This window comes from Gallus gallus, chromosome 2 (assembly GCF_016699485.2).
Source record: "Gallus gallus isolate bGalGal1 chromosome 2, bGalGal1.mat.broiler.GRCg7b, whole genome shotgun sequence".
NCBI classification, from domain to species: domain Eukaryota; kingdom Metazoa; phylum Chordata; class Aves; order Galliformes; family Phasianidae; genus Gallus; species Gallus gallus.
Window position 1 is genome coordinate 4,960,448 of NC_052533.1, and position 26,578 is coordinate 4,987,025.

The 26,578-nt window shown below is 45.6% G+C and overlaps 1 protein-coding gene and 1 long non-coding RNA gene across 6 annotated transcripts in view; one reads left to right on the plus strand and one right to left on the minus strand.

Annotated features, from left to right (window-relative positions):
* The first annotated feature begins 4,803 nt into the window (after positions 1-4,803).
* On the plus strand, positions 4,804-24,845 carry LOC121109558. 4 transcript variants are annotated; one of them, XR_006936816.1, is made up of 6 exons: positions 4,804-5,838; positions 5,940-6,946; positions 7,496-7,596; positions 9,961-10,122; positions 23,330-23,433; positions 23,881-24,845. It is a non-coding gene; the product is annotated as an uncharacterized LOC121109558 (long non-coding RNA). The 4 variants fall into 4 exon arrangements; XR_005856571.2 differs by having other exon boundaries at positions 6,160-6,307; XR_005856572.2 differs by having other exon boundaries at positions 5,940-7,596.
* The window catches only part of XIRP1 (xin actin binding repeat containing 1), a 33,194-nt gene continuing 17,223 nt past the window's right edge, over positions 10,608-26,578 (minus strand). For both annotated transcript variants that reach the window (XM_015281203.4, NM_204348.4), the window contains 3 exons: positions 22,513-22,673; positions 21,002-21,055; positions 10,608-19,276 (listed from right to left, as the gene is read on the minus strand). In XM_015281203.4, the coding sequence (XP_015136689.2) occupies positions 11,585-19,276; positions 21,002-21,055; positions 22,513-22,673 (7,907 nt within the window). In that variant the 3' untranslated portion in view covers positions 10,608-11,584. The remainder of the gene's footprint in view (positions 19,277-21,001; positions 21,056-22,512; positions 22,674-26,578) is intronic.

Sequence of the window (26,578 nt, forward strand, 5' to 3'; positions counted from 1 at the left end):
CTTCCATTGCAGAGGCGTTTTGAACCCATCCTGCATTGGCAGCTGAAATCTCTGAGCTTACCCTCTTGTGCGTGGCTCATGTTCTTCCTTTCCACTCCTCATCCATCAGCATCCCCTGTGGCAAAGAGGTCAGATTTCGTCTATAAAATCTCCCTGTGAGTGACTCAGACATGGCTGCTGTCTCATGTACTAATGCAGACATGACTTCTTGAGGCTGTTCTTCATAATGTCACCAGACAGGCCTTGCTAATGACCTGGGAAAGCTTCAGTGCCCTCTTGTAAACTCTGTCACCCTAAGGTGACGCTATTCATAGAAGGAGATTGTTCTTGTGATCATCTTCATTTCACAAGGGCTGAATAGGTCATAGAATCATATCATAGAATGGCTTGCTTTGGGATGGACTTAAAGATCATCTATTTCCAATCCCCTGCCATGGGCTGGTAGCCCCCCACCAGGCCAGGCTGTCCAGGGCCCTGTCCAACCTGGCCTTGGGCACCTCCATGGATGGGGCACCCACAGCTCTCTGGGCAGCCTGTGCTGCCCCCTGAGTGAAAAATTTCCTCCTAAATCTCATCTAAATCTCCCCTCTTTTCTTTAAAACCATTCTTCCTTGTTCTATCACTATCAAATCACGGAAAGAGTCAGTCTCCCTCCTGATTATAAGCTCCTTTTAAGTACTGGAAGATTGCAGTGAGGCCTCCTGGATCCTTCTCCAGGCTGAACAAACCCAGCTCCCTCAAACTTTGCCCAAGGCACTTGCCCATCCCAATTTCAGCATCTAATGAATCACACAGCTCTCAGGGACATCTCCCTTTTCCTTGGACTCATACTGATGTCTCTCTGCATAAGCAATAACATCCTGCTTTGCAGCAGATGCAGTCATTAAGCAGTTTTATTCCACCAACAGATCTGACAGAGACAGTGTATATTTCATCACTGTTATGGCAGGGATATATATGTGTATATACTAATATGTTTATATATAAATGTTTTAACATCTTTATTCTTTTTTTTTTTTGTTATTAAACAGACAGATGATTAACACAAGTGAAGTGATGTACTACACAGAATCATAGAATCATCAAATCATTAAGGTTGGAAAAACCACTAAGATCATGTAGTCCAGCTATCAACCCATGCCTGTTACCACAGTAGACCATGTACATGAGCCTTTTCATAATCTATGTGTTCTTGCTTTGGCTTTCTAAGGTTTCTGATGAACTTGTTTATCATTAATGTAATTGCTAACTCCTGTAGCATTCATGCTATGGCAGTAAAGGGCATCTAGGGGGGTTGAGATGGAACCACGTAGGGGTGGCAGAGGTAGCAATGCCACAATGCCATAAAAGACCTGGGTTTCCTTTCCTCCTCTGCCTTCAGACTGAGTAACCTTGGCGAGGTTATTTCACTTATCTTTACTTATCATCATAAAATGAGGAGAACAATGTTAACCTCCCATGTGGAGTAATTTTGCAGTCTAAAAAAAGGGAAAACATCATGAGGGAGTGAGACATTGTTATCAAAGAGTGTAGATAAGGCATCTATTCGGCTCTAAATGTCTAAATATAGTTGTCCCTATGTGAGATAGATATCTAAGGTTGCATTGTAATCAGAGGAGATCAATCAATAAACTCGGTGGAGTTCTGAGAGCTGTAAGCTTTTTGAATGCAGTTGTTCATTGTGAACAGAATCCCTCTCTGAGCCACACTGACAGTACTTACTGACCCTCCTTTAACTCCGGGAGGGCTTAGACATCTGATTTATGCTGAAGCACCACTACTGCAAACACCCTATTTAGAGCCAAATCTCCACCCTGCCCTCCTCAGCTCTGCCTTTGCCCACGGTGTTTTCTTCTTACACATGTGGCCAAGGATTCAGGTCCTTCCTGATAACAGCTTTCTTTCCTTGTGAGTTCCAGGATTGTGATGAGCTCGTTGCTCCCTGCTGTAGACAGAAGCCATGCAATCATCCTCAGAGGAAACCTTGCAGTAGATGGAAGTGCTGGTCCCATTGCAGAAAGGACCCTCTCCTTGCAGGTTTCTCACAGTGAAGCCAGACTTTATGATGTCCATTATTTTGGGAACTGAGCACTGATCCGCTATGATCAGGATAGAGATCTTAAATTTAGCTCCTTAAGCTGCTAATAAATCAGCCAGTGCACAACTGAATTCACCTAGTGCCAGAGGGGTGGCAGATTTCTAAGCCCTTCTTTTTTTTTTTTTCCTTCAACTATATAAAGAACTCCTGTTTTAAAAGGCCATCAATGAAAACATTTGGGTCTGCAGAGGAGAGATTTTCATGAGCTTCTTCAGCTTCTGATATTTCTCTGCTCCTCTCCATTTTTGCAGGAGCATCCTGGCCAGTTTGGTCTGAAACATCACACAATGGATCAAAGAGATTCTGATGAGAGTTGTCAGAAGCATGGCTGGTGAACAGGTACCACGGGGAAATGCTGCCTTCCTGCATGGGGAGATATTTGTTTGTTGGGCCTTCAGCACCAGGACCCAGTCCAAATGCACCCTCAGCAGCTATGGGTGCCTGGTACTGTGGATCGAAGTGCTGCAGTGGTGCACAGCTCTGGCTCCCTTCTGGGTCTCTAGTAACAATCTCATCCTGTCCAGCAAGGAACAGGAGGCTGGAGGTGTCCCATGCTACCAGTGGGACATTTGTTTCTGCTAGGATTTCCCGATCCAGCTTGGAGGGATTTGGATCAAAGCAAGGTGGAGTTCCTGTCTGTGGATTTTGCAAATCTAAAGCTGGGGTCACTGTTGTGGGAAAATCTTGTCTTTTGTTTTCTACAGATAAGAAAAGATTATCGCCCTCCAGAAGGTCCATGTTGTCTAGCTGAAGCTCAGCCTCCTTGGGTAACTTCCCTAAATTACTTGATGAAGAAAAAATCTCATCCTCTATCACTGTGTTCTGGACATCCAAACTCAGTAAGTTCTGATCCAGTGGATGACCAACATGTGGATTTCCATCCCCAGTGAGAATTTTTTTGCTGTCATCAACAGCAGATGTAACCTCTGGAGGAGGATAGAAAGGGTTTCTTCCACCTTCAAAGCTAATTGCATCTTCTTTCTGATTTTCCTGTGCTGGCAAGAGAGATGGACAACATCTGTCCTGTGGCTGCTGATCCTGCCTGCCTACAGTTGGTTGGTCATGGACGTTGAGTTCAGTTCTCTGATGTTCATCATCACCTGAAAAGCTTGTACCAGGAGCCCACAACAGGACATCAGTCTCCTTGCCCTCAGTGGTATCTGAGCAGCCTCCTGCACTCTCCTGTGTATCTTCAGGGATGACCACTGTCTTCTCTGGCTGTGGGGGCTGGTCATTCTTGGATGCTTTTTGTTTTGCTCGGCTGGAGGAGCTGAGGAGGCCCTGGAGCTTTTCTTGCTTGTCTTCATTATTTGTTTGTTCTGAGGATCCTGCAGGGTTTTTTTTGCTTGCTCTGCTTCTTCTCTGAGGAGTGCCCAAACAAAGTGACAAGGGCTGACTGGGGCTTGGTGGGTTTCCTTTGGGTTGTTTCCTTCTTGTGACTGCTGCCTTTGTCTTCAGAACCAAAAAGTGCAGTCAAGGATTTTTTCCCAAACGTGAAACCTTTACCCAGCACATCTGTTACACCACGTGCCAACATATCGCTATGTGGGTTAGTTACCAGTTGGCCATATGTGGCCTGAGGTTCTGTTTCTTGTAGATGGGACATATGGTGGTCATCTGTCATCTCTGGCAACGCAAGTGTAGAGATGCTGTTCTTTTCTGCTTTGTTTCCCTGAGATGTGTGATCAGGACTGGGTTCTTCCGGAAACCCTGATGGATTTACTTCTTTTGTTTCGTTTGTCTTCTCAAATCCTGCCCCTGTGCTCTCTTCCCCAGGCAAATGACTTACTCTGGATGGCTGCATGTTCTCCTCCAGAATGACTGTTGTCTGCTTCCTAGGGAGCTCATCAGCATCTATCTTTGATGTCTCACTCACCAGCTCAGCTATCTCAGGTGATCCACTCAGCCCTCTTGGCTCTGGGGAGGTGGGTGCTGCACTGGGGGTCCCTGGGACAACAGGAATGTGGGGGGCTTGGTGTTTAGCTTTGGGTTCAGGGGGATCAGTGCCCTCATCTCTGTATTTTTGCTTCATGTTTGTGTTGTTTCTGGTTTCAAGACCTTCTGGCACATGTGCAGGCTGTGGGTTGTTCACTCCCTCTCCAAGATGATGCTTGTCTCCTGCAGTGGAAGTGGTCCATTCAGGTTTGTCATCTGTCACTGCAGGCCTTGCGTCTCCTTCAGTGGGTGTGCTGGGTGAGAAGGACACACAGACTTCACTCTCCTTCTCCGGGAGCTCTGCTGTGGGCAGGGCACAGCTCCTTCTGTCCCCCAGGAACACCCACTTGGTGGGTTTAGTGCATTGAGAAGCGGCCTGGCGGAAACTGAGCAAACCATGAGGCAGAGGCTTAGCAGGCTCCAGGAGCACAGGGGAGGAGGCTGAGGCTGACCCTCTCTTCAGCTGGAGCTTGCCCTGCTGGAACGCAGAGACTCGCTGGGACACCTGGCCCCCTCGCTTACCACTGCCTACATCCCCATCCCCAGGTGCCAGTGACTTCTCATCATCTCTCTGCTCTCTAGACTTAGCCCAGGAGCACACTTGCTCTCTTTTCTCAGGGTAGGTGACACCAGGTAGGAAGCTTCCCTCCTTCACGGCTGCCTCTGTGGCTGTTTTTCTCTCCTGACCCACGATCACCATCCTGTCCACCTTGTTGCCCGCAGCCTGGTGGCTTTGCCAGCTCAGCAAGGGCTTTTTCCAGGAACACGCTCCCTTTCCAGCTTTTCCATCTGTTTCTGAAGGTGGCCAGCAGCTTCTGAGCTTGTTCCCTGAGAACACAGGCCTGCTGTTCAGCTCTTGCCTTTGTCTAGCCAGCTGCAAGCTGCATGGCACACTGAAGGATGTAGGTTTCCTTCTTGCTTTGGTCTTATTTTCAGCTCTGCTATACCAGTCCAGAGGCTGTGTTCCTCTGCCTACCATCGCTGCTCGCTGCATCTGATCATCCCCTGGTTGTTGCTCCAGCCTTTCTCTCTCCCTTCTGCTTTTGGCTCCAGCCATTTGCTTGTAGTGGACTTGGCAGTAGAACACCCCGTGGAGGGCAGCATAATTGTGCAAGCTGGAAAACACACATTGGCATAGCTGTTAGAGGTTGTGCAGGAGGGAAGGATTAACAGCAACGATGGATAGGTTTTCAGCAGAGTTGTCTGTCAGTGGAAACTGCTGGGGAAAAGAGGGGGTCTGAAGAAAGGAACCTTTCAAAAGCACTGTCTGTTTTCTGAGGATATGTTTGATTTTTCTTTCAAGATCTAAAACACGTGAAAAATTATACATTTCCTTGCAATGCCTCAGGGAGCTGTAGGCCAGGTTATGTGAGATCCCTTTATGTGCCAGGCTTCAAAACAGGACTTCATCTTTGTATGGACAGCGTGGCCCAGATAGGTCAGAGTCTGAGAACCGGGTTAGAAAAGCCTTATAACAAGAAGGTTAAGGGCAGGATCTCATTGCTGTGTGTGTTTGTCTTGTGGGAGGTTATAGAGAAGACAGACTCGGATTGTTCTTGGAGGTGTGGAGAACAAGAGGCAATAAGAACAAGCTGTAAACATGGGATATCGTGATTAGATATAGGAAAAGAACATTTTTGCTGCTGATCAGATCTTGAAAGAGAGGCCCCGACTGGAAGGCTGTGGAATCTCTGACCTTGGAACCATACACACCTCTCCTGGCTGAGGCCCTGAGCAACATTCCTCCTTGGACCTGCAAGGGACTGGGTGGAAGCTTCCAAGTTTCCTTTCAACTCTATGAACAGGTGAGGCACTCAGACTTACTCTGACAATTAAAATCCATATCAGCATTTCTAAATTTAAATTATTTCATGTTTTTCATCTCACCCTTGTTAACACTGTACAGATTCCTGGTCTGCAGGAGTCTACAAGCAGTCTTCAGACTCTAGGGTTGGAAGATCAAATTGCACTGGGGACACCCTCTGCTCTTCCCTGCTACCTTGAGTGTTACCTTGAGCCTATCCTGTTTGAATGACCACTGGGCCATTCTGAGGCAAACTACTTGGACCTATTTTAAAGACAAATGGATCTGGGGTCCTACCACTCACCTCAGTTTCTTCCCACAGATTTTGCAGCAGAAGCATGAGTGGTGTAAACAGACTTTGTCTGGGAAGACACGCTCCATAGAGTAGACAGGCTGGAGGCATGAGACACACACCTCCTTCATCATGGGCTGAAGAAGAAGGAGAAACTGAAGTTAAATAACTACAAACGGTGACCACTTGGAAATACGTGTGCAAGCTGATTTGCAGAATTCACTGCTTGTGTTGGATTTTCTTGATGCTTTTTAGAGATTTGTTGGGAGAGTTCAGACTTCTGGCTGACCTAATTCACTAGTAATCTTGGATAGGTCAGCATTAAAGTTCAGCTGGGACAAAAATACAAGACGTCCTTGGAACACTCATGAGAGAAATGATTAATTTGGTCTGGAGCAAATGGTTCACTCAACTGAGTCATTTAAAAGACTGGGTGAGCTAAGAAATACTGTTCAGAGGCTCTGACTTAAAATTCTGGATGGGCAGCTCCTGAAATCAAGATACCATATCTAGCTGCTCACATGAACGACATAATCCAAACCCTAAAAAGATCACAAGTCTTGGTGTTAAAGCTCCAACTGCTCCATAAACCTTGTGGTTTACTCCAGTATGTTGACTTGTGCACGTATTTTCTGCCATGACGCGACGGTTCAAACACCATTTTATGTAAAGAGCCCAAGGAGCCTCTCTGGAAAGCATTGACAACATCAGCTATTTTATTAATGGAGGGACAAAGGGAATAAAGAAGCTTGGATATCAGCCTATCTGCAAAAATAGCTTCAGGCTGCCTGCATGGCCAGAGACTGCTGGCACCATTGTAGGTATCTCTGGGGGCTGCATTTTGCTGTGGTACAAAGCAGAGGCTCAGAAATGCATCCAATTTTATTGTAACTCTAATTAGGTTAGTACTCCAGGTACAGATATTACCTCATACAAGGCTGTCTCTGCACTTTTCTTGGGTCTGTTTTGCCACAGTTTGATTTGATAGGGTTTTACTGGTGTTCTCTTATCCCTTTGACGTTTCATTCAACATGTGCTCATCCTGAGTCTCTGCATTGTCATCTCAGAGAATAGACAAGTTTAATTTTGGCTGTTGCGTAGTGTGGGCTGATGGCCATATTTTAGACTCAAATAGAGGAAGCATGAAAGATATTTCTGCATCAGAGATACATGGTATGTCTCGAGGTGAGTTGACAAGGGAACCTAAACCTTTAATTTGCAGCAGACACCTGGCATTTGTGCAAATAGTTTAATTACCTTTCTTTTTTTGGCTGAGTATCAGTAATATCAGTCCTATTTGTTTTTCTATGACAATGCTTCCAAGAAGAAGAGTTTAATGTTCTTTGGTTTTCTTCCCTGTGTCTAGATGGATGCATCCAAACAAAAGCCCCATCTTCCCTACAGCCTTCAGTGATCTCAACACAGCTCTGCTTTTCAAAGTCTCTGCAGAGAGGATGGCATAGTCCTGTAAGTATGTATGTATGTAATGGTTGTCTAAACTCTCAGTATATACAGTGGATGTCCAGTTAAGGGAAAGGAGGAGGTGATACATCTACCCTAAATCAGGCCCATGTAGCTGGACAGGAGTAGTCAGTTAGGCAAGATGAATCTCACCAGTGTGACTACAGAACTGGACTGATGTCAATGGGAGAGTGGCGCTGGTGAAGCTGAAACTGAGACACGCTTTTGTGCAAAGATAAGAGCTAGATCCTCCAAATGGAAAATGGTAGCAGAAACCACGTTATTGTGTTTCTCAAAGAAAAATCGAAGCTCTGCATCATGGGCATGGGTGATGGCTAACTAGAGGAAATGAGCAGGCTGTTTGGCAAAGGATGGTGAAAGGTGATGGGCAGCTGCATGAATACAGCATCACTTATGATAATGGAGCAAAATGCCAATCCTGGCCATAGGAAATCTCCATCACTAGGTTGACTTTGTGTTCATTTACTTTGATATATTTTGTGGTATGGGCCATGGCACTTCTTGGTACTCTTGCAGGCATTTTCTTTGACAGCAATGAACTCTCAGACAAAACAAAGTTTTTATTTCGACAGAAAAGTGAGAAACTACTGATGTGATTCTGCTGTATAAGAAAAATGTTTTCCTTTTACTGTGACTGAGGAAGGAAACAGCTGTTTAGCAAACAAACAGCATCTCTCTACTCTTTTTTTGGGAACGAATGTGTGTACTCCTGGAGTGAGTTCCAAGTGTGGGGTAATCTTTTCTAGGGGATGGGCTCTATCTTTTATAGGGGAGGCACCAGGGTGTATGCTCACTTTGATGATGCATGACAAATAGATTTAGTCTTCAGTGTTATTTTTACCAGCCCCGGGAATAAGCATTGCTAATGTTTTGGAAGACAGAGAGGTGATTAGCAGCCATCAAATGGCACTGTGGGCAAGGAAATTATCTTAAGACTTCTTTGAAAACATTTATGGAGTGTTGCTGGAAGGCTGTTTCGGTGCACTGCTGATTACTGCTGTGCTAAAGGTTGCAGCTGGCATATGCCCTATCATCTGCTGTTTGCTTGTTTGCTTTCTAGATGCATAAAATTTTTTAAGGTAGGGAAGATCAGCCTGAAAATGCTGTATCATGCATTGTGTTATCAATGGATGGAGAAGATGGTGAGCTCAAAACTTTCATACCTAAGATTAAGCATCTTAACAGGGACCTGTGGCTGAAATAGATTTGGAACAGGTCATAGTTGATGCAGGCACTTCAAATGTAGCATGTTTTCTGGTGACTGCTGCAGGAGAGTGGGATCTGCAGCTGAATTTCTCCTGTGACCACTCAAGGAGGTATAGTTGAGGTGAGATTATCTGTCCTCTGTCTGCTGGTACAAGTAGTTTTCTCAGCCAATTTGCTCTTGAAAATATCTACCTAACACTGTGTGAGGATGCAGTGGTTCACTAGGAAAAAGAATGGTGAACAATATCACGTCTTGTATCCAAAGATCCTAGAAAACTGTGACAACTCATTTGGGATTTGGAAGTTTGTATGTACTCTACTTGTTTATCATTGCAAGGTCTGAAGAAGGGAGCTTGCAAGCTTCAGTTTGTACTTGAGTTTCAAATCTCTGCATTTGTTTTTTCTCCAACTCTTTCAGCACTTTGAGGAGCCATGTATGATACTGAAATAATGCAGCATCTGTGTCCTCATGACATCCTGGCTAATGGAAATACCATGAAAGAAGTACATCCCAAATGAGCTTAGCTTCATAAATGGCTCATTGAGACATTTAGAAACACTGTAAAACTCAAAGTACAAACAATAGGATCACTATTTTTAAGCACTGGCAGTGCAGGGTATTTGGGTTTATTTGGGTTCCTGTGGAATCATTTTCTTTGCCCAAGGAACCTGTTTGCAGCTTAGTAAAACTGTTCTAAAACAGTAAAGCTGTTCTAAAAAGAGACGAAACAAACCTGGTACTGGCACCCTGAAACAAGCTAAGGCTAGAAACAAGCAAGTATAAGAAGGTGGTGTTGGAAAAAGATTCAGGAGAACCTCTGAATTGCTGATTCTGCCATTTCCGTCACTGATCCTACTAAAACAATTGGGAAGGTCTAAGCAGCTATTTGGTCTGGTTCCCTGAAACCAGATACATTCAATTTATGATGATCTGGTCTTTTACCTCAGGCTTTGGTGTATTCTTCGGTGGAACTGAAAACCACATTCTTAGTTCTCTTTCGGCATATGCTACTTCCCAGCTTTTGGGGGTCCTAGAAGCACATCAAAGAGCTCTGGGCATATGCCTACATTCTTGGGGGAAAGCAGAAATTCTACAGATCACATCTTTTTTTTTTTTTTTTTTTTTTTCTTTATTATTCTCAGAAACATTTTTGTGGGCCAAGAATTTTCTGACAAAACTACCAGGAAGATGTTAGGAATATGTCATCAGCCACTTCCATTCAAGGTTTATCAATCTTAGACCCAGAACGATGATGGATGTTCCCTATTTCCTTCAGTTACCAACGCCAAAGCATCAGCAGAGAGGTATTATTTATTTGTACAACGTTTTCAATGATCTTCAGGGAGGTATTATTTAGCTTTAATCTACCTACCTGGTCCACCACACCTTGAGCAAGATATTGCATGGTGTGAGGCAATATCTGCTGTTTAAAAACATAGCTATAACTGAGTGATATGAAGTGGTACACTCTGAAACTGTTGTCAGTCATCAGTGTGAGAAAGCACTTCTTGGTGTGTACATCATACCCAGTGTCAGCTTAACTATGCTCCTGGATGGGGTGGTGTGTATTATATTGTACTCAGCTCAGTTTTTAGATGTGAATACAGCCGTTGCTTGCCACAGAGCTGATAGTCCACCCACATTGTAAAGAAGACATAGATTTGTGATTTGGATTTAGTGATTTGGAGTGGCCTTACCTTGCGATCTGACTGGTTCATTTAAGTGGTTAATTTCAGGGGACTTTGAAAGGAAGCGAGCACTCAACAAAAGAAAGCCAACCAGACCAAAGTATTTTTAGAGGTAATGTTTACCTTCAGAATGCAGCAATAAAAGTTAAAAAAAAAAAAAAAGCCACAAAAAATCTAAAATCATGAGTTGTGAATGTACAAAACAAAGTCATAATAAAAAGAAAATTGCTTTACAAGGTTGCAAAATGAACTTAAACAGTAAACAGGTATGAAAGCATGGAAAATCTAAAATAAGGGTTTTTTTTTTTTTTTGTATATATCGAATAATAAATAACAATTCCGAAAATAAAGGAAAGCAACAACCATTCTTTCTCATCTGGAGCATCTTTCATTGGAGAAACAGCACTGATGATGGCTGTGGGGTTTGATGTAACAATCTTCAGTAGCATCAAGTAGTTCTAGGAAACATACTCTGCTAAATACCTCCCCCACCAATAATGGTGTCAGCCATTTGAATTTTTTAATTTATTGTCTAAGAAAAAAACCCATCCAACCCACCCATCGATGTCAGTATGCGTACTCATACATATTTGTGTGTTTACGATGCCCTTCCTGGCAATTCTGTACTGAAATTAAATATGGAAGATAACACCAAAGTGTTTGTTTGCCAATGACCAGATCGATCTCTTCTTGAACTGATTCTATCTATCTTTTCTTGCCAATTAGTTCAGAGAAGCCTAATGTAGCCCCTCCCATGCCCCAAATAATACTGTTGGGAAGAAGCTGCCCAAGATGCCCATGGATGGATGTTTCCTTTGTGCTTCTGGCAGTGTCAGGGCTCTGGGTTGTGGTGCAGCACCAAGTCTGTTGGGTTGCTCGGGTGAGGGCTGTTGTTTCCCTCCAGTGTCGAAGCAGACTGCATTTGTCCTGTCTGTGCAAGAACACCAAGACAAAGACCCTGAGAAGTCTTTAGGGTGTAGGTGATTCCCTGTGTTGAATGTGGATAAACCAGGAGAATTTTTTATTGTGGACTGTCTTTTTCTTCTTTATACAGTTCTCTCTTGCTCTCCAGGATCTCCTATTTCTTTAGTCTGGAGTTACCAAAGGTGACAAAGACCACTCCTGACTCCTGGAAAATGCCATTGTGGATGTTTTCACCTGGGCTCTTCAGGTAGCTTGGGAACACGGGTGATGCAGATACTTCATACTGGGGATGCGAGGCCACACCACACGTGGAGGATGTTTGTGTCTCAGACTGCTTAGTGACTGTGGTAGATGAAGTGATGATTTTATTTCCAAACTGGTCCATTTCCTCATACTGCTCCGTGACAGTCCGGGTGGCTCCATAGAGCTTGGACCCATCAGGCCCTGTCTTCAGCTCCAAGATGCTTTTCTGCCTCCGTGGGTTCTGTGGGCTGGGGGTGCTCAGGGAGCAATAGCCTGGAAAGCCTCCTTTCACCCCACACTGGCAGCTGCCTTTGGAGGCATCTGGAGGGCACTGCTCTTTCTCATTGACCTGATTGTTGGTGTTAGCAGGTGTGTGCTGTTTCACCGAGTTATCCCCAGCATTTGTTTGGGTGGGTTCTGGTCTCTTCTCAAAGGGAGACGTGTCACGCCCAGGTGACCCAGCTAATGGATGGTTAACGGAGTTAGAACTCTCCTGAGCAAAAGCATCCTTCTTTCCTGGAGTGTCCGGACAATCTGGGGAAGGGATGTCTCGTGGGGAATGTGCTGTCCTGGGTGATTCTGGTTTCCTGGCAGCAGACTCAATGGTGATGTAGGAAGGTGAGGAGGGAGAGCTGACACGAGGATGAACTTGACGAGGGACCTCCAGCTCTGACTTTGTTACCTCAGTCTTTTCTGCCACCTTTCCACCTTCCGCAGATGCTGCCTCCCCTGTCTCCACCGTGATTCCCTCTTGCCTGGCTTTGCTTGACACAATACTGATTTTGCGGATATTGCTGCTGCTTGTAGAGCTCTGGGTGCTCCCCAGAGATTCCTTGAACAGACCAGAGAGCCCAGCGATGTCTGACTCAGACTTGAGACTAGAGACAGAATAAAGAGCTTTCTTGATAGCCTCCTCAATGTCTAAGAGTCGCGCGAGTGTCTGCTCCTTCAGGTGGATAATCTCAGCACTTGCTCTCTCCAGATCCCCAAAAACCATCTCTACTGAGGAGATGCTGTCAGTGTCATCCTTGGCCTGTGTCTCAGCCCCATCCTGTTGTTTGGCCTGCAGGGCCTTCTGACGAACCACCCAATCAGGGACCTTCTCAAAAAGGCTCCTCAGAGATTTCACATCCACTTTGCTCGTTTCCTCTTCAAACTCCTTCACCCTAGTCAAGATCTCTTGCAGCTCCTCCTGTCTCCTGAGATTTTCAAAGATCTCCATAGCCTCCTTGACATTGCCTTTCATTATCTCTTCTTTGTGTACCGACAGCCTCTTCCGACGTTCATCTTCTGTTTCTCTCTTGGATTTTTCTCTCATAATAACTGCTGGCTTCTCCTGAGCAGAAGCCTCTGCCTCCACATCAGGATATTTAGGTTGCTCACTATTTTCCTGTTGTTCCTCCTTGGAAGCGTTCTTTGGCTGCTGATGGAAGGACATTGAATGACTCGTTTGTTTCCTTTCATTCACTTCCTGCATGACTCTCTGACTTTCCCACGATGAATAAGCATTATACACACATTCCCTTTCCACCTTGGCTGAGGCATTTTTTGCAATGTCATCTCCTCTCTTTGGGGGAGAGACATGGCCCACAGAGGAGGTGCTTGACTCAGTTTGTCCTGGCATTTTAGGTGTCTGTGCTCTACCAGGACAGGCTGGATATGATACTGAAGAGAATCTCTCCTCTTGCTGACACATCTCAGAATGCCTCTGAACTACTTCATGGGAACAGCTTATTGAAGCTGCTGCTTTCCCATTCAACATTCCTTGCTTGGCTTCAAAACCAACCTCTCCGTTTTTCACTGGCTTTGAAGGCTTAGCTCTGTCCAGTTCGAACTTGCCTTGTCCTCCTTTGCGTGCCTTGTACCTTTCCTCTGCCATTTGAAGAGGGGTTTTGGCAGTATATTTAGGCAGCTTTCTCTCAGGGCCCTGAACTGTGATAGATTTGTCCATGGACGACTCCAAAGTGCAGCATTTATCTTGACTCTCCCTGTGATCTGATTGTTCACATACTTCCGTGCAACTTAACTGCAGCTCTGCAGGGGGAGGCTTTGGCATGCTGATCTCCCTCAAGCCTGGAGGTTTTGGAGGCACGGGTGGAGGGACAGATTTGGTTGATCTGTTTGTGCTGTTATTTGTAGAAGCAGAATATGCCTCGTGTAAGAGGTGCTCAGGTTTTGGTGGGGGGACAGGCTTTTTCCTCAGTGGGGCAGTAATTTCTGGTTTTGGAGGAATCTTGGGCTTCTCTGTAGAATTCTGGTCACTGGGTTTGCAGGACAGAGAAGGGGGGGGAGGGAGAGGGGTCTGGAGTGGTGAAAAACATCCTGGGGCTTCATCTTTGCTGGTTAATAATGGAGGGGCACCTTCTCTTGTTGCTTTGGTTGAGGGTGGACAATGTTCTGCTTTCATCACAGCAACTGGGGGAGGAGGAGGAAAGTCATTATCAGCTTGTGACCCTGAAGCCACTACAGCTGTCTGGTTATTATTGACTTGAGTCTCACTTTTCTTTTTACACACAGAATAGGACTGCCCTGCATTTCTGTATATCATAGCAGCTTTAAAATCCCCTTTGGAGACATTAACGTTAGACTTTTCCAGTGACTGAAGTGTGGCTTTTAAATTACCACGGACAATGTCCTCCTTTTCTACCAGGCGCTGTTCTGTGGCGGCACTTTGTAGTGCTCTGATAGCTGTCTGTACATCCCCTCTGATAATAACATCTCTTTCTTCTTGCACTGATTGCTCTTTGTAATCAGACTCAACGAAAGGATTTATATAGGTTTTCACAGGTGTGGCAGTATAAAGGCCATCCTTAATGCTAACATCTCTACTAGGCACAACTTGGTTTTCCTGGCTCAATAGTTGTCCTCCCTGTACTTCCTCTGAAGCACTGACCTTTTTATGTGATGCTATACTCTTCTGAGACACACTTGTGTGGGTCCGGGATGCCTCCTGGACTCTAGTGGTGCTGGTCCTGATGGCTGTGCTGGTATTCTCCCGCATGGTAGATGCAGACTCTTGCTGATGTATGGTCGACTGAAGGGTCTTTGTCTCCTGCTTACTAGCTACCTGCTGTCTGCAGGCCATGTGGACCTCCTCCCTGTTCCTTTGTAGCTTGCTTTGGACGTGGTGTTGAATGTTTCTTGCTTCTGCTGTTGCTAGCCTCAGGCTTTGCATTGCAGCCTGAAGATCATTCCCAAGGACCTTCTCTTCTGACTGCTTCTGGCTGGCTTGCTCAGTCACCAAACTCTGCTGTTCTCCAACCACTTCATTCCTCTCAGCTGTCACTTTGGCCTGGGCTATGCCTTGCATCGTAGCTTTGGGTTCCTTCAAACACGCAGAGATGGACTCTTCTTTTTCTGTATTCTTGCTGACATCTGCAACCCTTTGAATTGACTTTGTAGTTACTTTAAGGCCCCCTGACATGATTTCTTCCTTTTCCATCCCTGTGGGCAGGTTCTGGGGCTTCCCAAGACATTGCACAGTGGTGCCTGTCACACCCACTGCATGCACAACCTCTCTCTCTAATGCACCCTCTTTGCCCGTGCTTTCACATGCAAATACCATTTTTGCTCCCTCCAGAGCCCCTGACTTTGCCTCTGCCATTACTTTCTCTACTTGTTCTTTGTTTGCTAAGACATGTGTATTAGTACTCTGCAAAGCCCGTGGGGCACTTTCAGCTGCCCCTTGCTCTGCTTGGGCAGAGATGAGGGACTGTATTTCTGACTCCTGCTGAAGGTTCTTCAGATAGTCCAGATCTCCCTTCTCAATGCAACTTGCAAAAAGCTGGACGTTCCCCTTCTCATTGTCCTCACGCTTAACAGTTACTGTAGCCCTCTGCTCCTGAGAAGAAGCCATCAGGTTCCCTATTGTTGACTTCACATCCCCCTTGACAACTTTTTGCTGGACAGAATGGAACAGGAGGGAGTAGAGGGTCATCTTCACTGATTCTGACTTTGTCTCTTGTATGACCATCCCCTTTTTGATGGAAGCGTCTTGACTAAGGAGGCTCTGGAGAGCCTTAGCTACGTTTCCACTCAAGTCCTCTTTGCCTTTAATAGCTTCACTCTGGTCCAGAAGCTGCAGTGAGCTTACTTTGATCTTGCCCTCTCTGTCCTCCTCCACCAGCACACTCTGTGGTTCCACGTTGGTTCTGTGCAGGAGCTGCAGCATGATTCCTTGTAAATGGCCCCTCACAATCTCTTCTTTCAGGATTTCTGGAGCACCTGGGCTACTGAGCTGGTACTTCACCATCTTCACACTTTCCGTATCATTGGCTTCAATGAGGATCCCATCATGCTGAATAGCCTGGCAAGTACAAAGTGTCTCTAAAGTCTCCCTCATAGTTCTTTCTTTCAGTTCTGTTTCCCTGCTGCATTCAGAAGCACTGAATTTATCCAAGGGCGTGCTCTCGAAGAGCCATGTTGTGCTTTTCACATCTGCATGAGGGATTGGTTCTTGGGTCCCAGTACTGACTGTCACCTCTGGGTCCTTAAGAGTGTCCATGGGCTGGGTTTCAAACAACCAGGTGCAACGTTTGACATCTCCTTTCTGGCTGTCCTCTCTCTGCACTGTACTGATAGATGAACTTCTGTCTGCATCCCCATAAAGGGAGTCCACAGGCTGGTTTTCAAAAAGCCAGGTAGATGTCCTCACATCACCCCGCTGAACATCACTGACACTGACCATCCTCACATACTTCTTCTGGCCCACTTGCTGGGACTCAAAGAGCTGCTTGTTGGACTGAACATCTCCCTTCTGCACATCATCTACTGTTCTGGGCACAGAAATCTTTCCTCCAGGGAAAGAGTCAAGAGGCTCTGTTTCAAACCTCCACCGGGCAGCCTGGACATCTCCTTTCTTGATGTCCTCTTGGGTGACAGCCCGAATCACAAACACTTCTTCTTCCTTTTTGATCTGATCCAGGGGCTTCGTTTCAAACAACCACCGTGCACCTTTCACGTCACCTTTCATGATTTCTTCTTTCTGCACTGAAGTGACCTCATGGTATCCCCCCTCTTTGTCTTGGATAGCGTATAAGGGTTGGCTTTCAAAGAGCATTGTGCAGGATTTGATGTTTGCTTTGCTCATGGTGTCTTTCTGGATCTTGTGAAGCTCCGTCTCATCTACTTTGTCATGGATTTGGTCAAGAGAGTAGGTCTCAAATATGAACCTTTTGCCTCCAACATCTCCCCCCTTGATATCCTTCTCTGGAGGGATTTCCTGGATGCCTTCAGAACTGTCCTTCAGGGTGTCCATGGGGTAATTCTCAAAGAGCCAAGTGAATTTGTGCACTGATCCAGCTTCAATCGTCCCATCGTCCTTGATGACCGCTGTTGGTTTTGTTGTTGTATCTAAGGGCTTAGCCTCGAAGAATTCTTTCACTCTGGACACTTCCCCAGACTGTATCTCCACACGACTAGAGTACCTCAGGGTTTTCTTTTGGTCAGCTTCACTGACAACACTGCTGCCCAAAGGTTCAGTCTCAAATAGGTGCCGGACAGTTTTGACATCAACTCCCTGTAATTCATCCTGACTGTATGCTTTACTGACTCTCAAATACTGCTCCTCTTGACCCTTCAGGGAGTCCAGGGGTTGAGTCTCAAACATCCACGTGTACGATTTCACATCAGCTTGGGGCACACTGACATCCTCTTCTTGCTTCTTTTCAGCCTTCTCATACAGGGTGTGCATGGGCTGGGTCTCAAAAAGCCACCTACAGGTCTTCACATCCCCCCGCTGGGAGATTTCCCGCTTCATTGAGGGGTGTTCCTCACCTTGTGTGGCTTGGTGATGAATGACATCCATAGGTTGAGTTTCAAAGAGCCACTTGGCTGTTCTGACATCACCAGCCACCACCTCCTGTTTTGTGATCCCCCGTATTATATCCACTTTCTTGGTGCTTTCATCAAATTGGTCCAGTGGCCTGGTTTCAAACATCCATTTGTACTTCTTGACATCACCACTAATGACTTGCTCTCTGCTTACAGATGTGACTTCGTGAAAATTGCCAAAGCTATCCTTGATGGCATAGAGGGGTGTAGTTTCAAATAGGATTTGATTAGCTTTGACATTGCCAGGTGGAATCTTCTCCTCTTCCTTGGTGATGGGCTCAGCATCAACCTCCTTGATGCTGTCTAGGGGGAGAGTCTCAAATAGGGTCTTGAAAGATTTCACATCCCCTTTGACCACCTCTTCCGTGCTGGCCGCTGAAATTTCTTCCTCAAACGCCTTGGAGATACTGCCAAGGGGACAGGTCTCAAACACATGCTTTCTTTGCTTCACATCTCCCTTCTCCTCTGCTGAAAGCTCTACTTTTTTCAAATGACCCACCTCAACATTGTCTTTCAGGGTTTCCATCGGCTGAGTTTCAAATAGCCAGAGTGTAGATTTCACATCACCTCCAATGACTTGTTCTTTGGCTGCAACACTCTCTGAAGCTTCTCCTTTCAAAGAATCAAGGGCCTGGGTCTCAAAGAGTAATCGCTGTTTAGTGACATCTGCCCCTGTAACAAAATCTGTTGAAGCTTTGAAATCCTGTTCTTCAACAGTAATTTCTCTGATGGCATCCAGAGGCTGAGTTTCAAATATCCACCTTGCTCCACTGACATCTGGCCTTCCAATTTCTTCCAATGAGATCCCACGGATTATTTGTACTTTGGAAGTGTCCTTGTTGATGGTATCCAGTGGCTGAGTCTCAAACAGCCAGCGAGCTGTTCTGACTGCATTGCTCTGAATTTCTTCTCGGCAAACAGACTTGATTTCATGGATGTTTCCAGTTTTGTCCCTAATTGCGCAGAGGGGCTCTGTTTGGAAGAGCCTGATAGTCTTCTTGACGTCACCTTTTAGCTCCTGGATTTCTGACTTGAGCTGCAGGATGCTCTTCTCCTCCACTGAGCAGCAGCGTCCTATAGCATCCAAGGACTGGGCTTCAAAGAGCTCTTTGGCTCCTTTCACATCACCTCCCTGGACCGGCTCCTTGAGAACTGCCTCTTGCATTTCAGTTTCATCCGAGTACAGTTTGTTTAATGAGTCCAAAGGCTGAGTTTCGAAGAGCCACCGGGCAGTATGCACATCCCCTCTGGCAAGGTCTGTCTCTGATACCTTTGCTGTTGTTGACAGATAGTCCCCGTTGACTGACTGGTTTTCAAACCTCAGAGAAGTACTTTTCACATCCCCACCAGGAATTATCTCGTCTTCCATCATCTTCTTTGTGGCTTGATGGTCCCCAATAGAGTCAAGTGCCCAGTTCTCAAAGATCCAGCGCATGGACTGAACCTCTCCGGGAAGAACTTTATCCAGGTTCACAGATCCCTGTGCATTGGGATCTTCAGTATTAAGCATTTCTGCCAGGTCCTCAGTCACAGCTTCTTCCAAGTTCTTCCTGAGCTCAGGATGCATGTGTCTGTAGAGCCTTTTTAGCTCATTTACTTGTCGCTGCTGGTAGAACTTGGAGAAGGCTTGCTTAGGAGGAGGCACAGGGAGTGGGTTGGGATCCTGGCTTGCTGGAGCGATGACTTGGATTGAGCCAGGGATGGGAGGGGGAGGCAAGTCGTCTTCCATTTTCTTGATGGCAACTTTGGATGATTTCTGAGGTTCTGCCATCTTTAGGGAAACAGTTTTGAAGGTCAGACTCATCTCTTAACCCCCAGCCCATTGGCTGTTAGTAGTGTGAATGCCAAAAGAAAAGACAGCCCAACAAGGGAACTCCATGCACTTACTGAGCTTCAGACCTTTAGTTCAGTAGCACACAGCACTCCAAAGCATCATATCACTGCACACACTCCAGACTTGGTGTTAGCTCTTGTTCCACAGCAACGTGCTCTAAAGCAAGGCCTCTTACCCAGGCATGTGCGATGGTTAGTCTACAGTCTCAGGTGTCAATTCAGCTACAGCATAACAGAGAGGCCTGATTTGGACTGTCAGCAAGAGAGACTGACCACAAGAATGACATAAAGAAAACTTATCAACAAGTAGCAAGATAAGAGTTAATTTCTGCCTCCTAATTCCAAGTGTGGGGCAGTGTGGGAACTTGAAAAGAGTATGCAAGCAAAGTTTATGCTCCAGGAGAAAGTCAATGAGGTATATATGAGGAGATCTTGATAGTCAAAATGGTGAGAGCGAACCAAATAAAAGTGTGAAAGTGAGCTGGTGAGGACATCCCCTTTTTGGGTAGGCAGCTGGCATGATGGGTTTTTGTTACTGCCATGGGCTGCCTGTGGCACAGGATTGGGGACTTTGGAAAGGATGTTTGATTCCCCGTTGGACTCACACATGTACCCCACATCATCACTTGCATAAGAATAGGTGTACAGTTCCACAATTAGAGACTTAAATAAAGCTTTTTTTAAAATTTAGGACTTGTACAGGAGTGAGGCTGACTCATGTGCCTTCAAACCCACTCACATTTAGGCTGCCCTGTAAAAATGAGCAATTCAATTGCTACAGAGCCAGAAGCCAGTTTATCATTGCTACATCACATCACAGTGCGATGGCTTTTAACTCACATTCTTATGAGCCTTCCTTCTGGGAGTAATCCTTTGTGAATTCTGGCAACTATCCCAGTTTACATTTAGACTCACTCAAACTGAATTCAGAAGGTGCAGTCGTGACAGGCTGGACAGTGGTTGTTCTGACTGCCTTTGAGCCTCACTTTCAGCATTTTTCTCCTTATCTTGGGAATTCTGAGCACAGAACAGCCCAACTGAATACCTGTGGACTGCACTGGGTTGGTGTTTTTCCAAGGGGAAGGTATTTGAAGCCTATAATCATTATCTAAAAAGAACCATAATCCTGGTGGCTTTCCTTTCAGTAAACAGATCTGCTGATCCTTGGCATGCCTTTGGAATTACGCCTGTAGAGTTATGCCTGGAATATTATTAGTTGTTGCTCAAAGCAATGGCACACAATGTTATTTTGCTCTGTTAACACACAGATTGTTCTTGCTAAAAATAAGTGCTGAACATTAGTTAAAAAAAAAAACAAAACAAAACAACAAAAACAAACAAAAAACCAAACCAAACAAACCCAAACAAACCAGGATATCAAAACCAGCATATTTGGCAGCAAGTGTAAAACGCAAATTATTTTTACAAGCCAATGTACTTCAAATCGTTGAATGCACTTTTAAAAATAAGGTGCACTTTATTATCATGATGACGATGATGATTATTATCTATAAGCTCTAAACACGGGGAAGGGCTGAGCAGCTGGCAGCTATATTCAGTGTGGAAGCACTCCTCACTGCCTGGCATGGGTATGTCAATCACACTCCACCACTATCCGCAAATATTTGGTTAGATAAGGGTGCTTATCTCTAACATTTCTTACCTTGCTTGCTTTCTGGCTGTTGAGAGATTGAGTGGAGCTGTCCTTCACAGTTCTCTGGAAAAGACATGGGGAGGAATGACATCAAACTGCATAGGCAGACACATACGACAGCGGTATATATATATATGTGTGTCTACTACAGAGAACTGGAAACCAATGGCGTTTTGTTGGGGTTTTTTTTGGTTCATCGACAGCTCTCAGCTGGGAAAAATCAATCTTACCCCAGGCTGAACAGACATTTTTCCAAAAGTCTCAGTCGACAAAAGAAACCCAAACACATTTGTTCAGAGTCAGGGGAAAAAGACAAAACAAGCACTGATTTCTCCAAAGCTTGATTTGTCTTAGTTTTGTTGGTATTGCCAATATTTTTAAGACAGAACAGATTTACATTGTAATGTCATTATGAATCAAAATTCATTGAAAATTTGCTTTGAAATAATTACTGGAGGGTTGGACAAGAAGACCTCCAGAGGTCCCTCCCAACCCCTATGGATTCTGATTGTGTGTGATTCTGTGACTGTTTTTCTCAGACTTTTCTTTCTCTTTCCCATCCCGAACACTTCACAGCAATGCAGATTTCTTAGAAAATTTTAATTAGTACAGATTCTGGTGAAGAAGTATTTCTTATCAAGCTGTGTGGCCCATCACATCTTGCTGCTGGACAGGACGTGTGGTTCTTGAGCAAACCTGGTCTGATGTGAGCGCAGGCCATGGAACAGCCTTTAAAGGAGTCTGAACCTGCTTCATTGCAGTTGTAATTCCCCACTTATGGCCTATACTTAATTGTGTTCAGGTGAGAGTGCTTCAGTCTGGGCTCTTCCAGTTCAGAGCCCTTATACATGTTCAAGAAACTACATTTCCAGTCAAGGACTCTGCAGATGGCTGGGAGTGGAAGGTAGCATGAATGAACCTGCAGAAGTCCAGGAGAGAAAATGCATCTCCTATCACCTCTGGATGACCAACAGAGCCAGGCAAAGGAGAAAAATATAGCTGAGTGCCTCATAACACATACAACATGAATTATCCCATGACCCAATGATCAGCCAAGTCTGGATGATTAAATCACTGCATCCACTGCTGATGTTTCCTTTTCCCACTACACGGAGTGAATCTGGGACCCACCCATGTATGTTAGAATGGATACAGCAGAGGGATGTACATGTTGCTGCATGCTGAATATTTCCTGAATGGATGTAATTGTACTTATACATGCAGATATTAGATATCTTATTTATGAATACACTGTATGCAGGAGCTATTGGATATAATGTGTGTGTATATGCAGCATGAATATCATGTGCACATCAGCAATGCGATTAATATCAGCATGATAATGTGATATTTTTATACGATGCATGAATATGACATTTAGATGGCATATTCTATGTTATGGGCATTCTTGGAAAAGAAATGCTGTGTTCCTCCAGCATTGTGAACCCAGGCATGCTCTCCCTCACCCTCCCACGGCCTTCGGAAGGAATGGGGCACCGTTTGGATGCTATGATTCTTACCGGTGATGTGGTGCTGCCTTGAGAAGCAGCAGCAGCAGCTGCTTGGGAGAGATAACGAGCTGACAGCTCCTTCACAGACAGAAAAGAGGACCTCCCTTGTCCTTGTTGAAGTAAGCGCCTAGTGCTGTCTGATATGTCTAAAAATGACCGCGTCCTCTCATCTGAAACAGAGACAGGGAGGCATAGTGAGCTGTGTGGAACAGTGGTGATGGCATGGTGTGAGCAGGACACTCCTAAGTGGGCTCTGCTTTCTGCATGCCCCTTCTTCCTGGAGTGCCCAGCGAGGCGACTGTCCCTCTCTCCGAATTTAACATCACACTGCTTTTGGTTTAGGGAGAAAATGTGGACATCTGCACTCCTCTCATGGCTGAAATGGAGGGTGAGACTTGAGAACAACCCACCAGGCACACACCTGGTGCCATTGTCCTACTGTGGGGCTGCCTTCCCCTTGCACAGATCCAGCACCCATCCCTGCATCCCCAGCCAAGGCCATCACCAAGACAGAAGTGATGTGAAGGATGTGAAGAAACCACAGACGTTAAACTTGAACCAACTTCTACTTTTTTTTCTCCTTGACTACTTCACTCTCCCATCAGAGTGCCTCGCAGGCAGCTATACCCATTCATCTTCATCTCTTCCCTTTTCAGGAAACCAAGAGATGATGAGACTATAAGACTTGCCCATGGCCATAGCATGGAACAAGCTCTTATTTTAGAGCAGTGATGATCTGAGCTAACCCCCATAGAGCCCCACTAGAGCCCAGCATAACATTCCTGACATATCCAAGATATCTGACATTCCTCCTACTTTTGTTCAGATGCCTCCCATGGAGATGACTGCAGCTGGGGATGTCTCTATCTGGTTCATGGAGGAATTGGCTATTTTGGGAAGAGCTGATCTATCAGGCAGACAAGCTGAGAGGTATGCAGGGGGACCACTTGCTGCTTGCTCACACACAGTTGGACGATACTCAGCCCTTGCCCACCCACTGCACTCCCTCCCATGGCCTTCACCCCCTAAACAGTGGGGGCTTCCCCCCTCTACATATATGCTGCACCTCTGGGTTAGTCAGAGCTGTCGTTTCTCTGTTACCGCTGCAAAAACACGAGAAGGTTCTCCCTTTATTTGCAGGCTTGCACTTATGCGTTCGGATTTAGTGTGGTATTTGCAATGCTTTCTGTTTGAACAATGGACTCTGTCTCCACAAATCCAGCTTTTGCACAGCCAGGGAAAGGCTGATGTACTTGTTAACATGTGCACATTGAAAACACTGCAGCAATTCTGGCATTCTTTGCCCTCAAATCTCAGTCCCCAAATCATGAGGTTTTGTAAATAACCGACTTAATGACTCCTTTCTTTGTTTTCCAGGTTTTGAGTTCAGATTTTGCAGCTTTTCTCTGAAATACTGAAGGACATTTGCTTTGCTTTCATTTTGAGGTGACAACCTGTAACATCGTGCACTAACAGGATCCTGGGAGCCAGTGCTTCAAAAGAGACACTAATTCCTATGGGACAGACATGTCAGTCCTTAGCACTGAACAGATGCTGAGATAAGAGCAGAAGGACTCCACTGAGATGCTCAGACACCTGCAGGTGTCTCTTCTGTCCTTGGTTCCAGCTGCTCCTGCAGATGCCAAGGCATTTTGATGCAAAGCTGTGGCTGGATCCACGTGGAAGCAGCTGGAAGCAGTGCAGATGCAGGTGCTTCTGCCAAAAGGGCACGGCGGCACGAGGAGAGGAAACAGAAGAGATTTCCTTAATATATTTTTTTTCTTTCTAACTAAGTCACAGTATCAATATGGGACTTCTTTCCCTGATTTCTACTGTCAGTGGGTCAGACTCTGAATCAAAATGAATGATTCAGCTATAGCCAGTGGAGACAGTGGCACAGCTGGTCCCAGTCTGGTGCATCTTCAGACAGGCAGTGAGGCTGCAAAATGAATTAGTCTCTGATTATGCCAGTTTTTCTCCACTCTGGTCAAGAATTTAACTGGGTCTCTGACTTTTCAAGATTTTCAGCACTCTGGAAGGGGGGAGGAGAGAGTCAAGGCATCCCTGTGACACCCACTTTTAGAGGAACTGGTGCCGACACCTCTAACACCTGCCCTTCTACCTGCTGTAGAAGACTTCTCCATTCACTAAGAGATTTGAAGCACACATTTCCCTCTGTGGAAAGCAAAAATGAAGCAACAGCGAGCGAAGGTGCCTGGGATTTGATGGTCTTTCCTTGCCATGGCCATGCCCTGTGAGGATAACACTGAAATGTGTGCTGGATTAGAGATTAGAATCATAGAGTCGTTTGAGTTGGAAGGCACCTTTGAGCTCCAACCCCCTTGCAATGAACAGGGATGCCTACAGCTAGATCAGGGTGCTCAGAGCCCCATCCTACCTGACTTTGAATGTCTCCAGGGATGGGGCAATTAGCTGCCATGAACAGGTCTTCAAAAAATCTTGCCAGAGAATCTCTATTTTCTCCTACAGTTCTGAATTTCCTAATGAAAATGCAAAAGGGATCCAATCCACTGGGAAACCAGAAGCTTTCTTCCTTGCAAGGTGATGGGGTTTGGCGAAGCTTCTCAGTAAGAGCAATGGGGAGAGCTTTGAGAGACAGCCTTACTAGCTTCAAAGCAGAAAGAAAATCAAGCATGGTTTTGCAGCCTTTCTGGTTGACAAAATGAGCATTAGCCCTCAGCAAAGCCATGGTCACAGTGAATAAGCTCCTAAAGGCTCCCTTGTAGGAGTTGGGAGCTCTTCACAGCAAGGCAGGGACCCTACACTTAACAACTTTAGTGCTGAGAACTTAGCAAAAGCTTCTCCATATCCTAGACCTGGGCTGGTAATGTTTAATGGTCTCCTGCAAGCCGGTCTGTGAGGGTTATGGTGACCCGATGTTATTTGTGTTGGCCCATGGTTGGGGGGATGCTGCACAAAGCACAGCAATGTGCCCTCCAGACATGAGCAGGTGATGGAGCTGGATGCAGCACTCTGACCACACAGTGGAAAACTGCCTCAGAGCTGCTTCTTCCTTCATCCTTTGGCTCAGATGGATGAAAAGCCACAGGACTTCTGTTTTAATGATGGATATAATTAGCTGCGCTGCTCCAAGAGGTTCTGCCTGATGAAACAGGCTGCTGCTACCCTCCAAACTGCTAATTATAGATAGCAGAGGAAGAACAACACTTAATCCCACTAACAAGAGCCAGGCTGTCATCTCAAGAGCTTCCCAGCAAAAGATGCTAAAGGGTGTTGTGAAAACAGGGTAAGGGTGCCATTGTCTGAATTGCTGTGTGGGAGACTGAGGGCATGGAGACCCAGTATGAGACCTGTGTTGGGCTCCTCTGTTGGGTTCCTGTTGGACAAAAGGGCACTGTTGGCACCTTGAGCATCCCCTCTAGTCCATCAGCTGTGCCAAGGGTGAGCAGGGAGGGATGGAGGTGGTTTCTGGGGAGAAAAAGAGCTCCTCGCAGCTAAATGTGTGGAGGAGGAGTCTGACCCTCCTGGCAACAGGCTGCTGTTCAGAGATATTCAGCCCTAAACAGTAGGGTTCAGAGATATTCAGCCCCGCGATGGGGAAAAACCATTCCTAGTCTCTACTTTTTTCTCCCTGACTTTCCTAGACAGAAGAGGAAGAAAGGGAAAGGAAAGAGAATGAGGGAAAAGATTCACAAACTAATCTAAATATTCAATCACTTCCTCTTTGGCTATTGCCCATAAGTCAACAACAGCTCTGTCTCCTGCAGAAGATAACACTGCACCTCTCTTTGTTTCAGAATGTCTCTGTTAAATCTGACATCCAACTCCCAGCAAGCGGAAAACAAACCCCTAACAAAGTGCTTCATCCCTCCTTCCCCTGAGAAAACCCCATCTCTCTGTTAACACAGCAGCTCACTCTGCTTTCCATTTCAACTGCTTTATCCTATAGAAAAAAGCATGCTACCCACCTGTTGGTGTCCGCCACGGCCACGACTGGCACCCTCTGTAGCCTTGCTCCTACCTCCAACCCCAGTGAGCTACTGAGTGCCTGAGTCACCTATTAAAAAAGGAAGCTGCAAGCTCAGCACTGATC